This window comes from Apteryx mantelli, chromosome 5 (genome assembly GCF_036417845.1).
Source record: "Apteryx mantelli isolate bAptMan1 chromosome 5, bAptMan1.hap1, whole genome shotgun sequence".
Classification (NCBI taxonomy): Eukaryota; Metazoa; Chordata; class Aves; order Apterygiformes; family Apterygidae; genus Apteryx; species Apteryx mantelli.
In genome coordinates, this window is record NC_089982.1 from 47,563,869 (window position 1) to 47,576,824 (window position 12,956).

The window sequence follows — 12,956 nt, forward strand, 5'->3', positions numbered from 1 at the left end:
ATTTTTATATTTACTTTTCAAAGTATTCAGATAATGTTCAATAATAGCAGCAAAATGCAGTACTTTGAAGTATTCTTTATCAGAGAGCATACCATGAATGTCAGCTAAGAACCTGACATTTTATTTTGAAAAGGCAGCTTTGCTTCCTGACACGTTATGATAGTGCATACTTTGTTGAACTTTATTGTCTAAATATTTCTAGGCAGATTTCTATACAATAGTCTTTCCTTAGTAACCATATACATCCGTTTTTGTACTTCAGACTACTTTGATTTTTTTCTAGATGGAAGCAAATAAACAGGTTGTACACTATTAACAACATGGTTTTCTGAACTTAGATTTCTGCCATAAATTAATATGATAAAATGCAAACATGAGCAAACATGCATATTGTTTTGAAACAGTTATTTTTTCAACTTTTTGAAGTAGAAAACCTAAAACTTCAGACTGATAACCCTTGACTTTAAAAAATGGGAGATAAAGTCTTTCAACGTAGACCAGAGACTATAATACCATTTCTACAAGACCAGTTGCATCAGCCATTGGGGACTCATTTCATTACCATTGTAAGAAATTTTCAAAGATGCCACTGGATATTTATAAATATATGAATAGGAATGAAAGGTATTTACAGACTTTATGTTAATCCCTGTTGTTCTTCTGACTTTTATAGCTGTCATTTTGCACTAATAAAAACATAGACTCTAGAGATCACCTTACTAAACCAGCTTTTTGTCCAATTTGTCTCAGAACATCACTAAAAGAACAGGGAGAGAAAGAAAATCTTTCTTATGAACATATATACACATCACAAATCTATTTACAGATAATATTTTATATATAATATTTTCCCCATCTTAAATCTGTCTTTCAACATAGCCAACCATGAAACACTGATCTTCAAAAATGAAGGAAGGTCCTTTTTCTTTATACACTTGGACTACAGACATTTTATACTTTATTGTTTTAAGATATATATTTTTATAAAGGTCTGAGCAGGTAATCACCTACCCTTTATTCTCCAGGGAGCTGATTTTAAGCAGTTTCAAGTAGGTACATAGTTCAATATCTAATATATTTCATACATTCTTAACAGGAGATATTCAATCATCTTTGATTCAAGATTTCTTACTTACGGAGTATGCATAATATTAAACTGCATTTATATGACAAAGCCTAACAGCAAAATACACACACCCACTTTTAGTTTTGAACATTATGATTCAAAATTTGTTTCAGAGGAGTTGAGAAGGCCTGTAATTTCAAAGGCAAACCTCAGACACAGTCCAGTAATCGTGTATTTTGTGCTTAATACTTAGTTCCATTATAAAATACCTTAGTTCCATTGCACCAGGCAAAATTAAAAGGCTTACAGACCTGAACATCAGTTTCTTTTGTATGTATTTTCTGCCTCCAAATACATACAGGTAAAGTCATAATTTTCTTAAAATTTAAAGGGCACAAAAATAAAAATACTGCTTCACTTTTCTGAAGATTATGATTAAAATATAGATTTAAAATGCTGCCAAATGGTCCTACACCAAAAACTCCAGCAATTTATCAAGTGATTAACACAAGAAAACAAAAGTTTCATTATATATTTGAGAATTTTTACCCTCCATAGTTACAAAGTTCTGCCCACAATAAATCATGATTCTAATAAATTTTTTTTTAATCACTGTATCTTTTAAAGCTATCACAGCAGTAGTGCCTCACAGACAGAATTCCAGACTCTGATAGTGTTCACTGTAATCTAGGGCAACCCATGCATTTCCTCCTTACCTCATCTGTAATGTGGAGATAACATTGGTAGTTGAGATTTGCTAGTGAAAACATTCTATATAATAGCTAAACATTGTTGTTTTAATTACCCCCAGAATGATTCTAGAATTGACTATATATAACCAATAACCCCTTATTATCAGGGGTCATAGGTATGTAATTCAAGAACTTTTTGGATTAATACAAAAGGTAAGAGTCTGTCTAGATTGCTTGTAAAATCATGTACGTAATTACAAGCAGATTTTTTTCCTGCTTGTTCATTCATTAGATGTAACATTTTTTAAATCCTTGAAAATCAGCAGAGGCTCTGTGCTGTACTTGGGTGAGAGGCACAGCAAGAGGAGGCAGGGCAAAGGGGCTCTGAGTTGTCCTATCCGGGCAGACTTGGCCTTTGACAGTCTGCAACCTGCAAAACCTGATGCCAAGTGCAACAACTCCTCTGCTTCCTAACCTTGTTCTTTCTTCAGTAATCCTTGAAAGAGCTTCCAGGGCAGAGCTGTGTGGCACTGCAGATCGCCATGTAGCAGGCTCTTTTCAGTTCCCACACTGGCAGAATTCTTCCTTTAGCCATTTACAGAGCTGGAGTGGAGAACACAAACAAGGGTGGGACCCGAGTCTGGTCCATGACCTAGAGCTTAACATGATTTTAACCCAGTAAAATCTAACAGTAGATAGGAATCTCCCAAAGCCTGGCCAAAAAAGCCGTCAGAATGCCTATCCAATAAAAATTCCAGTATATTCCCCCTCACTGATCTTTTTAAGGTGTGTATTTTTGATTCATGGTACTGATAATTTTCTTTAGATTTACAGGAGTTAATGCCATACTACTTTAGTTGTATTTCTACAGTATAGTATCTCAGACAAACTGCTGATTAACATACAAAGTATTTCTTAGCTTCAGTGGCTAAATTAATTTAGTCAGCACTATCATTATGTTTGCTGATACACTGGATACTGGTACATATGAAATTACCATTCTGATCGGTGAATTCGGAAACACAAATGAATCAACACTCTAATTTTCCTTTTAGGATGAGGGAAGCTTACCATTTGAGATATTTTCATAACATAAGATTTATGTATGATTTTTTTCCCCAGATTTGTATTAACTACACTTATGTTTTTCTGATGGACTGAGGTTTATTTTGGCAGCTTTCCCTTAAATTGATTGACTCTCAGTTTCCATGACTTGTGATCTTTGCACTTCCTAAAGTGTCAGTAAGGCAGGCCAAATATAACCAGCAAAACAGAGCAGAATGTGTCTAGAGAGATTTTCAAGCTAAGGATATAAGGCTGTTTGACTTCAAAACTCTAAACATCTCTCTACTGGAAAGAATGAAAATAAGTTATTTGAAAAATGGTATATTATCATTATTTAGATTAACTGCAGATCACATCAAACTTTTTTGAAAAAACATAAGGATTTCATGGCTTATGTATGAAATGACAACAGATAACTCATCTGAGATAATACACTTCATATCTGTATAACATGCTAGAGGGGTCCTTATTCTACTTTATATTTGAACCACTTTATTTTTTTTCAAAAATTTTAACAGAAAACTGTTGGAATTTATATTGATTTATCTCCCACTAATAATAGCACTTACTATATCATTACATTCATCAGTCTAACACAGAAAAATGCATGGGAAAAGACATAAACGGTAAAGTTCAAAATGACTGAAAATTCTTGTGATACGTGTATCTCAAAATTGTATAAAGGAACATCATGTATATCTCAAATATGGCAAACAATTTCAAGCTATTAGCTTGTTTCCTGTGAGAAAAACTCCTCTAAATCTAATTTCGAACTGTTTGGAAGGATGTTTTCCCTTGAGAGACTATTACTCTAATCATGAAGCAAGATGATTTAGGACCTTTACATCAAATGATCTGAAAGGAGCCAAAAAACTGTCCATCCTGCCAGCCAAGAGAAAGAATAGAAAGAGATGACTCTTTGACATCTCCCTGCTTCCCTTCACCCTATAAGCAAGTACTTATAGGTGGGGTGTGCACAAAGTAGGTCAGGCAGTTGTTGCACCAGGTAGTTCCAGTCTGTGTAACTGTTGCTACACCATTCATATGCCATGGAAACAGAGAATTGATATTTGATTAATAACAATTAAAAAAAAAAAATCACAGTCAGCTTCCCCACAGGCTTTTATTAGATAAGCCATCACTTACAAACCTGGACCATTACAGCATCATGGATTAAGAAGAAGGAAAAGGCGTACCATGTTTTATGAATTAGCATGGGGTTCTCATTTTCTTATACCTTGTGCAATATCTTAGTGAAGAAACTGTCTCATTTCCCAACCATGATTGTATAAACACCCCTTAGCAACTACAGAAACAGTCCTTGTGGAAAAATAGTATTAAAATCAAAAGGTGGAATACTTTTCTATTTTTCTTTTAATAAAAATAAGTAGCTAGAAAGGAGGAGAACAGCCAGCACTGGAGAACTGTTGACCTTTTTCTGGACCACCAGAGTGTTCCACAAACCAATCTGGGAACATCTAATCTAGTCCATTCTCCTGCCAATCAAAAGATTTGTTCCTCATAAAAATAATTTCTATGCTTAGCTCTTTTCCAATGAGATTTTAATTAATTGTGATGAAAGTTGAGAAAAACTTTCTCTAGATTTTAATGTCTGGAAACAATGCCAGGGTTTGCCCTCACAGTAAGACCCAGCTCTGAAATTCATTTCCCATGAGGCACATTTCTGTGGGGCGAACAGAATGAAGTTTATGCAAGTTATCTTATGGAGTTTATGCAACAAAAATAAAGCTAAACTATGGTGACTTATGGAAAAACAAAAGATGCCTGGTTACTAGACATTTGTTCTCATTTCATTCAGGAAATAAAAGGATAATAGTAGTTAATGAGTAGGGTTTATAAATTCCACAGAAGGGTCTTGAACCCAATATTTTTTTCTTCCTGATGCTGATTTGATATAAAGTAAGCTGTGTTCACATAACTTGCAGAAGATTTGAGATGACAGATGAAGAAATATAGCTAGACTAAACTCTTTTCCTTTATAAAGGTATTTTTTAAATTGCATTCTGCCAACAAATAAACAAACCTGGAGAGCAGAACCAAGACAGAAAACTCAGAGACAAAGTGCTTGCTTTTGCTGAACAGGTAAGGAAACAAAACAATGCTGTTGCCTCTTCTTTCTTTCTGATGAGCCCTTTAGTATTTTCCTCTTCAGAGCTTCTCAATCTTTAATTACTCCTAGTACTTTGGTGAAGACATGATTATCTTCATCAATGACATTGGGAAAGTAAACAAGCAAAAAACCATCAGTACTAGTATAAAAGTTTTCTAATAGGCCTAAAATGACTTTGCTCTACAGACAGGAGTACATAGGGATTATTTATTCCTAACTGACACCGTGCTCACAGAACAGGAAATCTGTGCTACATGCGACCACTGTCTCTGCAACTAGATCATCCTTTATTCAGGTAAGCTAAACTTTATAAATACATTAAAAAAAAAAGGTCCCCAGCTGTTGGTAGCTACGATTTTGGAAAAAAAAAAAAATCAGTGTTGTAGTTTTCCTTGTTCAAGCTGTTTAAGTTGCATTATCCCTGTGCTCTATGGTTGTCCAGTACTAGCTCACATTTAGGACTGAAAATTCTTGGTAAAAGATATGGATGGATGGGTTTGGTGAGAAATGAGGGCAGAGGTAAGATCACAGAATCACAGAATCGCTGAGGTTGGAAGGGACCTCTGGAGATCATCTAGTCCAACCCCCCTGCTCAAACAGGGTCACCTAGAGCACATTGCACAGGATCGCGTCCAGGCGCGTTTTGAATATCTCCAGAGAAGGAGACTCCACCACCTCTCTGGGCAACCTCTTCCAGTGCTCTGTCACCCTCACAGTGAAAAAGTTTTTCCTCATGTTCGGAGGGGACTTCCTGTGTTTCAGTTTGTGCCCGTTGCCTCACGTCCTGTCGCTGGGCACCACTGAAAAGAGTCTGGCCCCATCCTCTCGACACCCTCCCTTCAGATACTTGTACACATTAATAAGATCTCCTCTCAGCCTTCTCTTCTCCAAGCTAAACAGGCCCAGCTCTCTCAGTCTTTCCTCATAAGAGAGATGCTCCAGTCCCCTAATCATCTTTGTAGCCCTTCGCTGGACTTGCTCCAGTAGTGCCACATCCCTCCTGTACTGGGGAGCCCAGAACTGGACGCAGGACTCCAGATGTGGCCTCACCAGGGCTGAGTAGAGGGGGAGAATCACCTCCCTCGACCTGCTGGCAACAGTCTTCCTGATGCACCCCAGCATACCATTGGCCTTCTTGGCCACAAGGGCACATTGCTGCCTCATGCTTAACTTGGTGTCCACCAGCACTCCCAGGTCCTTCTCCACAGAGCTGCTTTCCAGCAGGTCAACCCCCAACCTGTACTGGTGCATGGGGTTATTCCTCCCCAGGTGCAGGACCCTGCACTTGCCTTTGTTGAACTTCATGAGGTTCCTCTCTGCCCACCTCTCCAGCCTGTCCAGGTCTCTCTGAATGGCAGCACAGCCCTCTGGTGTATCGGCCACTCCTCCCAGTTTTGTATCGTCAGCAAACTTGCTGAGGGTGCACTCTGTCCCTTCATCCAGGTCACTGATGAAGAAGTTGAACAAGACTGGAGCCAGTACTGACCCCTGGGGACACCGCTAGCTACAGGCCTCCAACTAGACTCTGCACTGCTGATCACAACTCTCTAAGCTCTGCCATTCAGCCAAAGATGTACAAAAAAAGTTTTTTTTTTCTGTTCTGATCATACTTCCCATTTCCTAATCCCCTCTCGAGAAGATTCAGAGCACTAAGAAGTTTCATAAGGGAATGACATTCACATGTACTACCATCTTACAGTGGGCTATGGAGTTGCATGTCTTCCTTATGGAGACATATTGCATCTTACCAAGAAGAATCTTTTTGAAAAAGGAAGCAAAGATTTATACTAAAAATTAATACACTTCAAAGCATCAGAAAGAAGTGGTAAAAAGCAAAAACACCCCTCCACAAACAAAAAGCTTACCAATATTTAGACAAAATAAAAGTAGCCTAGCAAACAGTTTGAAAAGCAAGACTATTTTTACATGATGTTTGAGAGAGGAAATGTTCTAAGATGATGAGGTAATTGTCATAGCTACATAAAACAGAATAATGTATTTATGTTTTTCCTTAAAAAATGGCTGACATGCTCAATGCATAATCTCCACATACCCCTTTACCCCATCACTATGCCTGAACCAGAAGAATGAAAAAAAGCACATGCAGCTGTGGAAATTACGTTAAGAAAAATAAACCCTAAAAAAATATATTGTACTAACATCTGTTAAAATTGTAAAGTTGAGTTCCTAAATGTAAGGAAAAGCTACATCTATGGCTATGCATAGATGCATGTTATCTATGCAACATGAATCCTGTTCACACATGTTATAATACAGTACTAACAAAATTACAGACTATTTTTCCAGAGAATACTTGCCTCATACAGCAGGCAGATAGTAGATGCAAAAAGAGGATAGAATTAAGTTTCGTGAATAATCTCAAAACTGAGAACTGGACATCATAATCTTTTTTTTTTTAAACAACATCAATCATATTGGTGGAGGAGAGTGTTAAATATTTTTTTCCAAGGCAGTATTCTCTTCAGCTGTTTTTTCTATGTATTCTGGAACTGATTTCTTTCCTTTTCCATAGTAGCGGTAATTAGGCTTAAAATATGCATGATCATGTACACATTTGTAAGGACCACTTTGATTGTAATAAGAATGAGAACTTACTGTCTTGCTGATGTAATTTGTGCTGATATTCATACACTGGAGTCCTTCACTATTGCAGCAACCTCCACATCTGTAGATGGATACACATGGGGGTTTAAAGAAGGTGTTTGTAGTTGCTCCAAACTCTTTTCCCACATCCACGCAAACTTCACGTGGCATGCACTGAGTTTTTCTCCATTCAGTATCAATACCTGCCAAGTTATATGGAGGTTCATGTGTTATAAAGCAGCTGTTTAAAAATAACACCCCTGCAGTCAATTAGTAGGATTTTTCTTTGTAAGGTTAGATCCAGAATATGCATCTATAGGGTCATACCCTTTATTCAATGAAATACACATCTTTCTAAGTTAACTTCTAGCTAATTTCTCTTCACGGGGATATGCCATGTTGTTGTGGAGCAGAGGCAAAGTCATAGTGGAGCTAACATGAAACTAAATAAGGTTGAGCAGATCTTATGGCATCCACAGCTGAAGCTGTACACTTCTTTTTTGCTTGGGGTGAATCTCACCTTGAGCAAAGTCTAGAGAACTACTGCACATCTCTGTAAACGAATGTTAACTGGCTCTACTCAGTATTCATATGGATCATACTATACATTACAAACATTTAATTTGATGCCTACACAATTAACCTGAAATGCATTTGAATGCCTATCTACTTTAACTACAAAATGTGTAATTTAAAGCAAAGGGTGTTGCTATTACTTAGCAATTATGTACACCATATTATTTCATCTTAAAAGTGATTATGCCCAGATTACTCATGCAAATTTGAGCAAACATTTTTCATAGTGTTATACAGCCTTTTGCCAAATGCAATCTTACACTAAACAGCCACGAGACTTGTAGCTGTACAGGCTCTTTATTCTGTATTGGAGCCAGTTTTTGATAGGCAACTCAGCGAGAATAGAAATTTCACCTAATGTGTACCTTAAAGTCTGTGTTAAGGTACATGATTTCAAAAATGATATTGAAAAACATGCCTCTTGCATAATCTGTGGTCCTCTGCCTGCAAACACTTGCTAAACTGTAAACTATAATTTTGTCCAGGCCACCTGAAACACTAAGGGACATTGACATACTTGTTTGATTTTTTTTTTTTTTCTCATTTAACAGGACAACTGCCCTCTTAAAACAGGAAAAAGTTATAAGTGCATTAATTGGCCTCCTAAAGCAGGAATACATAATAGAAGAAAGCGTTACCAGCCTTGACTTAATTGCAGAAAAAGAACAAAACCAGTTCACTTTCTGCATCCAATTATTAGTGCCCTCTTGCCTTCTGCAAAATCTTTACAGCCTCTACAAAGCAGAAGGATTCCTTGTACCTGAAGACAAACACTTAACTTCCTGTATCTACTGTGCTGAGAAAGTAGTATATCCCTTTCTTAGAATGAAAGTACCAAAAATAGCTATGTGGAACAACTTATTTCATTATGGAAGTTTCGTAGTCAAGAATTTTACATTATAGCCATTATATCAAATCAAACTTCTGCAGGTGGAATACTGACAATGCTTAGCTTTAAAATATTTTTGACACAACTGACAAGTCTTTGTATTTTAATTTACTGTGTGTTAAAACATACTTTACTTACTTTTCAGGATCTCTGCATTATAGTGTGCTGCAGCAAATTTCAGTGAATCATCTGATCTTGTGTCAAACCTGGAGTGTTCCCTGTTGTGTTGCCAACCTCCTTTCCTCAGTTGACATTTGAACATTTTCCAGTATTCTGGGTAAAGTACTGTCATGAGTTCATCCACGCTGGACACGGACCGCAACTGCTCTTCCAGGTCTTTGCTTGCATGAGCCTGTCAAAAGTTACATCCAAGATTAATTACTTTTTCTCTTACACAAGATTTGCTGGAAACTAGCTTGAAAAACAAGTCGTATACTGTAAAATAAAGTCTTACTCAAAGGGGTTGTCATTTCAAAGACTGCTATTTTTCAGCCGGTGATGACATACTTCTATACTGACAAATACTGAAATGCTTTGATTCTTTATTAAGCATGTAGTGCAAAACATTATGTGTGTGAGAAAGGAGCTGTAGAAGTAAGTCTATACAAGTACGGTTTGCAGATTAAGAAAATTAACTGCATTTTTCTTCTGGACACAAAAGTTTTTGTAATAAATTTTTGAATGTTTCAACCTCCAAGTATTTAAATATTAATTAGCATCATATACACTTAAACTGACACCAAATTTTTGCCCATTTTCCCAAAGTCAAGGAAAAGAAAAACACATAGAAGTCCAAAATGATGAAAGCAAAATTAGAAAAAAAAAATTATGCAATTTTGTACCTTTTTAGGTACAATATTAAGGAGCATATATTAAGGAGCAAGTTCTCATTATAGAGCACTAAGCCTTAAACTAGCAGGAGTTCAGGGACTTTGATATCTTTAAGAATCTGAACTGCGCACTCCAACACTGGTAAGAGTTTCAACTGAAACTCTTCAGGTCTGTAAGTTTTTTCAAGAGTAGTCTCAAATCTCGTAATCATACTTTCCTATTTGTTGGCTTTTGCACAAAACTTCTATTTGCATTTTTCTAAAAGACTATGACTCAGATTTACATTCTGATTTCTCATTTACTCCAGATTCCTGGAAGATTCCTCTATACCCCTACTTGAAACAGCATATACTCCAAAGGGCTCCTGTGAATCCCTGCTCACCCTCTCATCCATAAATTGCTGACTTCTCAAAGGCCTATAAAAAGGGCAGTAAGTAGGAAAAAAAAATTTATAAAACACCTTTAGTCACCTTCTCAGCCTCCATAGCCCTTAGATGGCAGTATGAGACACCCTATATAAAAGTATACTTTGTAAAAAGTGTCTTAACAACTGGCTGTAGATTCTGTACATGTTACTACAAAACTGTCACTACGGTCCGGGAAACAGAAGGCTGTAACAGTGTAAAAAATATGCCTAAAACAGGAAATATGAAGCTACAGAAATTAAAAAGCAAGATTCCCAATCAAACTCCACTATCCACAGAAAAAGAAATTCTCTCAATCAGTGAAAAAGCACCCAATTAGCTTTCTTCAAGAGAGCATTACCTGACTAAAACAACTAGTCCTGAGCTAGCTCATCTGTACAAACTGCCACTTATCTCACAGACAACCGAAACGGGACAAAAAGGCGCAGTGTCGCGTCCACTTTCTCATCAGGTATCAAATCCAGGAGAAATGAATACTGAGAGTCTGCCTCACCTGAGACATTTCTGTAACTACAGAAGTCAAAGCTAATGCAGATTTCAAAGTCATTTTATATGCCAAAGTGCTAAGGATTCAAACAAATGTTTTCACTAAAAAGCCTCTCTAACCTCAATGGTGAATGACAGACTACTTTGTCCTGGGAGTTATTAACATTCAAGCTATCAACCTCAAATACATGCACTCAGAGGCATCACGAGGAGGGCTCATCTCTGACGCAAGCCATCCGGCAAGTAATACCTTGGACCTTGTCTTCAAATCAGCTGTCAACACAGAGCCGTCCCTCCCTCTCCATCACTGCCACTCGCCGTGCAGGACTCCACGCAGGTCCTCAGTCAGTGGGTCACAGACAACATCTGAGCTGAACAAAGAGCTAACTCAGCCACCATCCTCTTGGCTTCCAGCTTTATTCAGATGTGAACAGTGGCTGGCGAGGGGCCGTCTCAATCGTTCAGGTTGCCTCATTCCTACCGTGCTCTTTTCCAAGGGCCCTGCAGCACACGGGTGACTGGACGCGGGTCTGTGAACCAGTGCAAATGCACGTGCCCTCCACAGCATAGCAGCTGTGTGCCTGCCAAATGATGGGAATACACGTGCGCACAAGGTCACCGGTCGTGGGCTGCTTGCATGCCCTGTCACAAGGCTCCATGCCAGTCCATTATATAAAAGGCAAAGAGCTGGAAACTGTTTAGTAGTAGTGAACTTGTATAGCTGCACCCTAGCATACACCAGGGGTGGCATGGAAAGAGAAAGGGAGCTGGTACATACCACCCTTTGATGAATCCCTAAAAGACTGTGTAGCCCACCATAAGCAAAATGTTGGCTCCTGTTGATTCAGACACTCAAGTACTGAAACTCAAAATTACTTAGTCTATAAGAAGCCAGTGTAGGGAGCAGAAAAGAGGTTACATTTGTTAGAAGAAAAATGTTTTGATGAAATGCTCTTTAGTCAGGAAATCAAGTTATGTCTTTCCCAGCTGGAAAGCAAATTCAGTATACTCGTAAAAATATGTCTGAATAAAGGTTTAAAACCTGAAGATATCAGTGGCCTCTAAGTTACTAAAGTATTGCTTTCAAAAGTATTTCTTCATGGATTTTCCAGTGTGTTATGCAAATGGTAGAGAAGACTGCCTGCAATTTGAAGAGCTCATTTAATAGCACTTTGTAATCAAGCATGAGCATACCTTTCAGACAGCACAATAGGAAAACAATTGGCTTGGAATCATATTTATGAATACACTGTAGAAAACCAACTCAATCACTAGAGGGCTTTCGTTCTTTCACCTCTACAGACTTAGAAAAAAAAAAAGAAGAAAAGCCATATATGTATATTAAATATTGTACACAGTACAATTGCCCTGAATTAGGACAAAAGAGTAGGAAATTAGGTTAGTTTTTGGTATATGTTTCCAGCATTACCTTGACACACATATCAGTGATCTCTTTCTGATAAATTCCCTGGAAGCCTGACAAAGGCATGCATTTTTGAACTGCTGCAAATTATTCTCATCTGTGTCAAACTGTTTAAATGAACATAGCAGCAATTTGTTATTTGTATGACAATCAAACATTATTGTTGACATGAATATTGAACTCAGTCTTAAATTCTGGTTGATTAGAAGTGTCTCCTGCATACAGTATCAGATTGTTAAAGATTATTTAAAATGAGGTTCTTAGTTTTTTAAGAAGTGAATAAAACTACTTTTCTAAGTATAATAGTGTTGCCTGGCAATAGAAATTTTCTGCTTTGTCCAAATTTTGATTAATTTCACAAAAATATGCTGACTCTATCCCTACTTTCTGTTCCAAGTTCTTTGCTCTTTCTTAAATTGTGTATAGGCTTTTAGTGTAGAACACACAAAAACTATTTTAAACCTCAAAATGCAACAGAAATCAAGACTTTAAACTTCAGAAATTATGATAAGGCACAAGGAATATAACAAGAAAAAACACATACTACAAATCAGAAGAGCTCTTATTTTCAGCAATCTTATGTGAGATCAAATTAGTGAAGTATGGGAAGCAATATGGTTTGGATAATTATTCACATTGTGCTGGTTATTTCCAAATGTAATCTTAAGTTTAAAATAAAATCAATTAATATTAAACCTAACAATTGTTCTATTGCCAGAAAGTAATATAACATTAACAAGTGTTTTGATAAGAGAAATTCTAAAACTT

At 37.1% G+C, this 12,956-nt stretch overlaps 1 protein-coding gene and 1 long non-coding RNA gene across 9 annotated transcripts in view; one reads left to right on the top strand and one right to left on the bottom strand.

Moving 5' to 3' along the window:
• The window catches only part of LOC136992261 (uncharacterized), a 98,242-nt gene extending 89,000 nt beyond the window's left edge, over positions 1–9,242 (top strand). For all 3 annotated transcript variants that reach the window (XR_010884406.1, XR_010884407.1, XR_010884408.1), the window contains exons 3-5: positions 4,829–4,926; positions 5,141–5,249; positions 9,169–9,242. This is a non-coding gene — a long non-coding RNA (uncharacterized lncRNA). The remainder of the gene's footprint in view (positions 1–4,828; positions 4,927–5,140; positions 5,250–9,168) is intronic.
• The window catches only part of VEGFC (vascular endothelial growth factor C), a 166,369-nt gene that overhangs the window by 100,706 nt on the left and 52,707 nt on the right, over positions 1–12,956 (bottom strand). For all 6 annotated transcript variants that reach the window (XM_067297925.1, XM_067297927.1, XM_067297926.1 and 3 more), the window contains exons 2-3: positions 9,162–9,375; positions 7,571–7,761 (exon numbers count right to left, since the gene is read on the bottom strand). In XM_067297925.1, the coding sequence (XP_067154026.1) occupies positions 7,571–7,761; positions 9,162–9,375 (405 nt within the window). The remainder of the gene's footprint in view (positions 1–7,570; positions 7,762–9,161; positions 9,376–12,956) is intronic.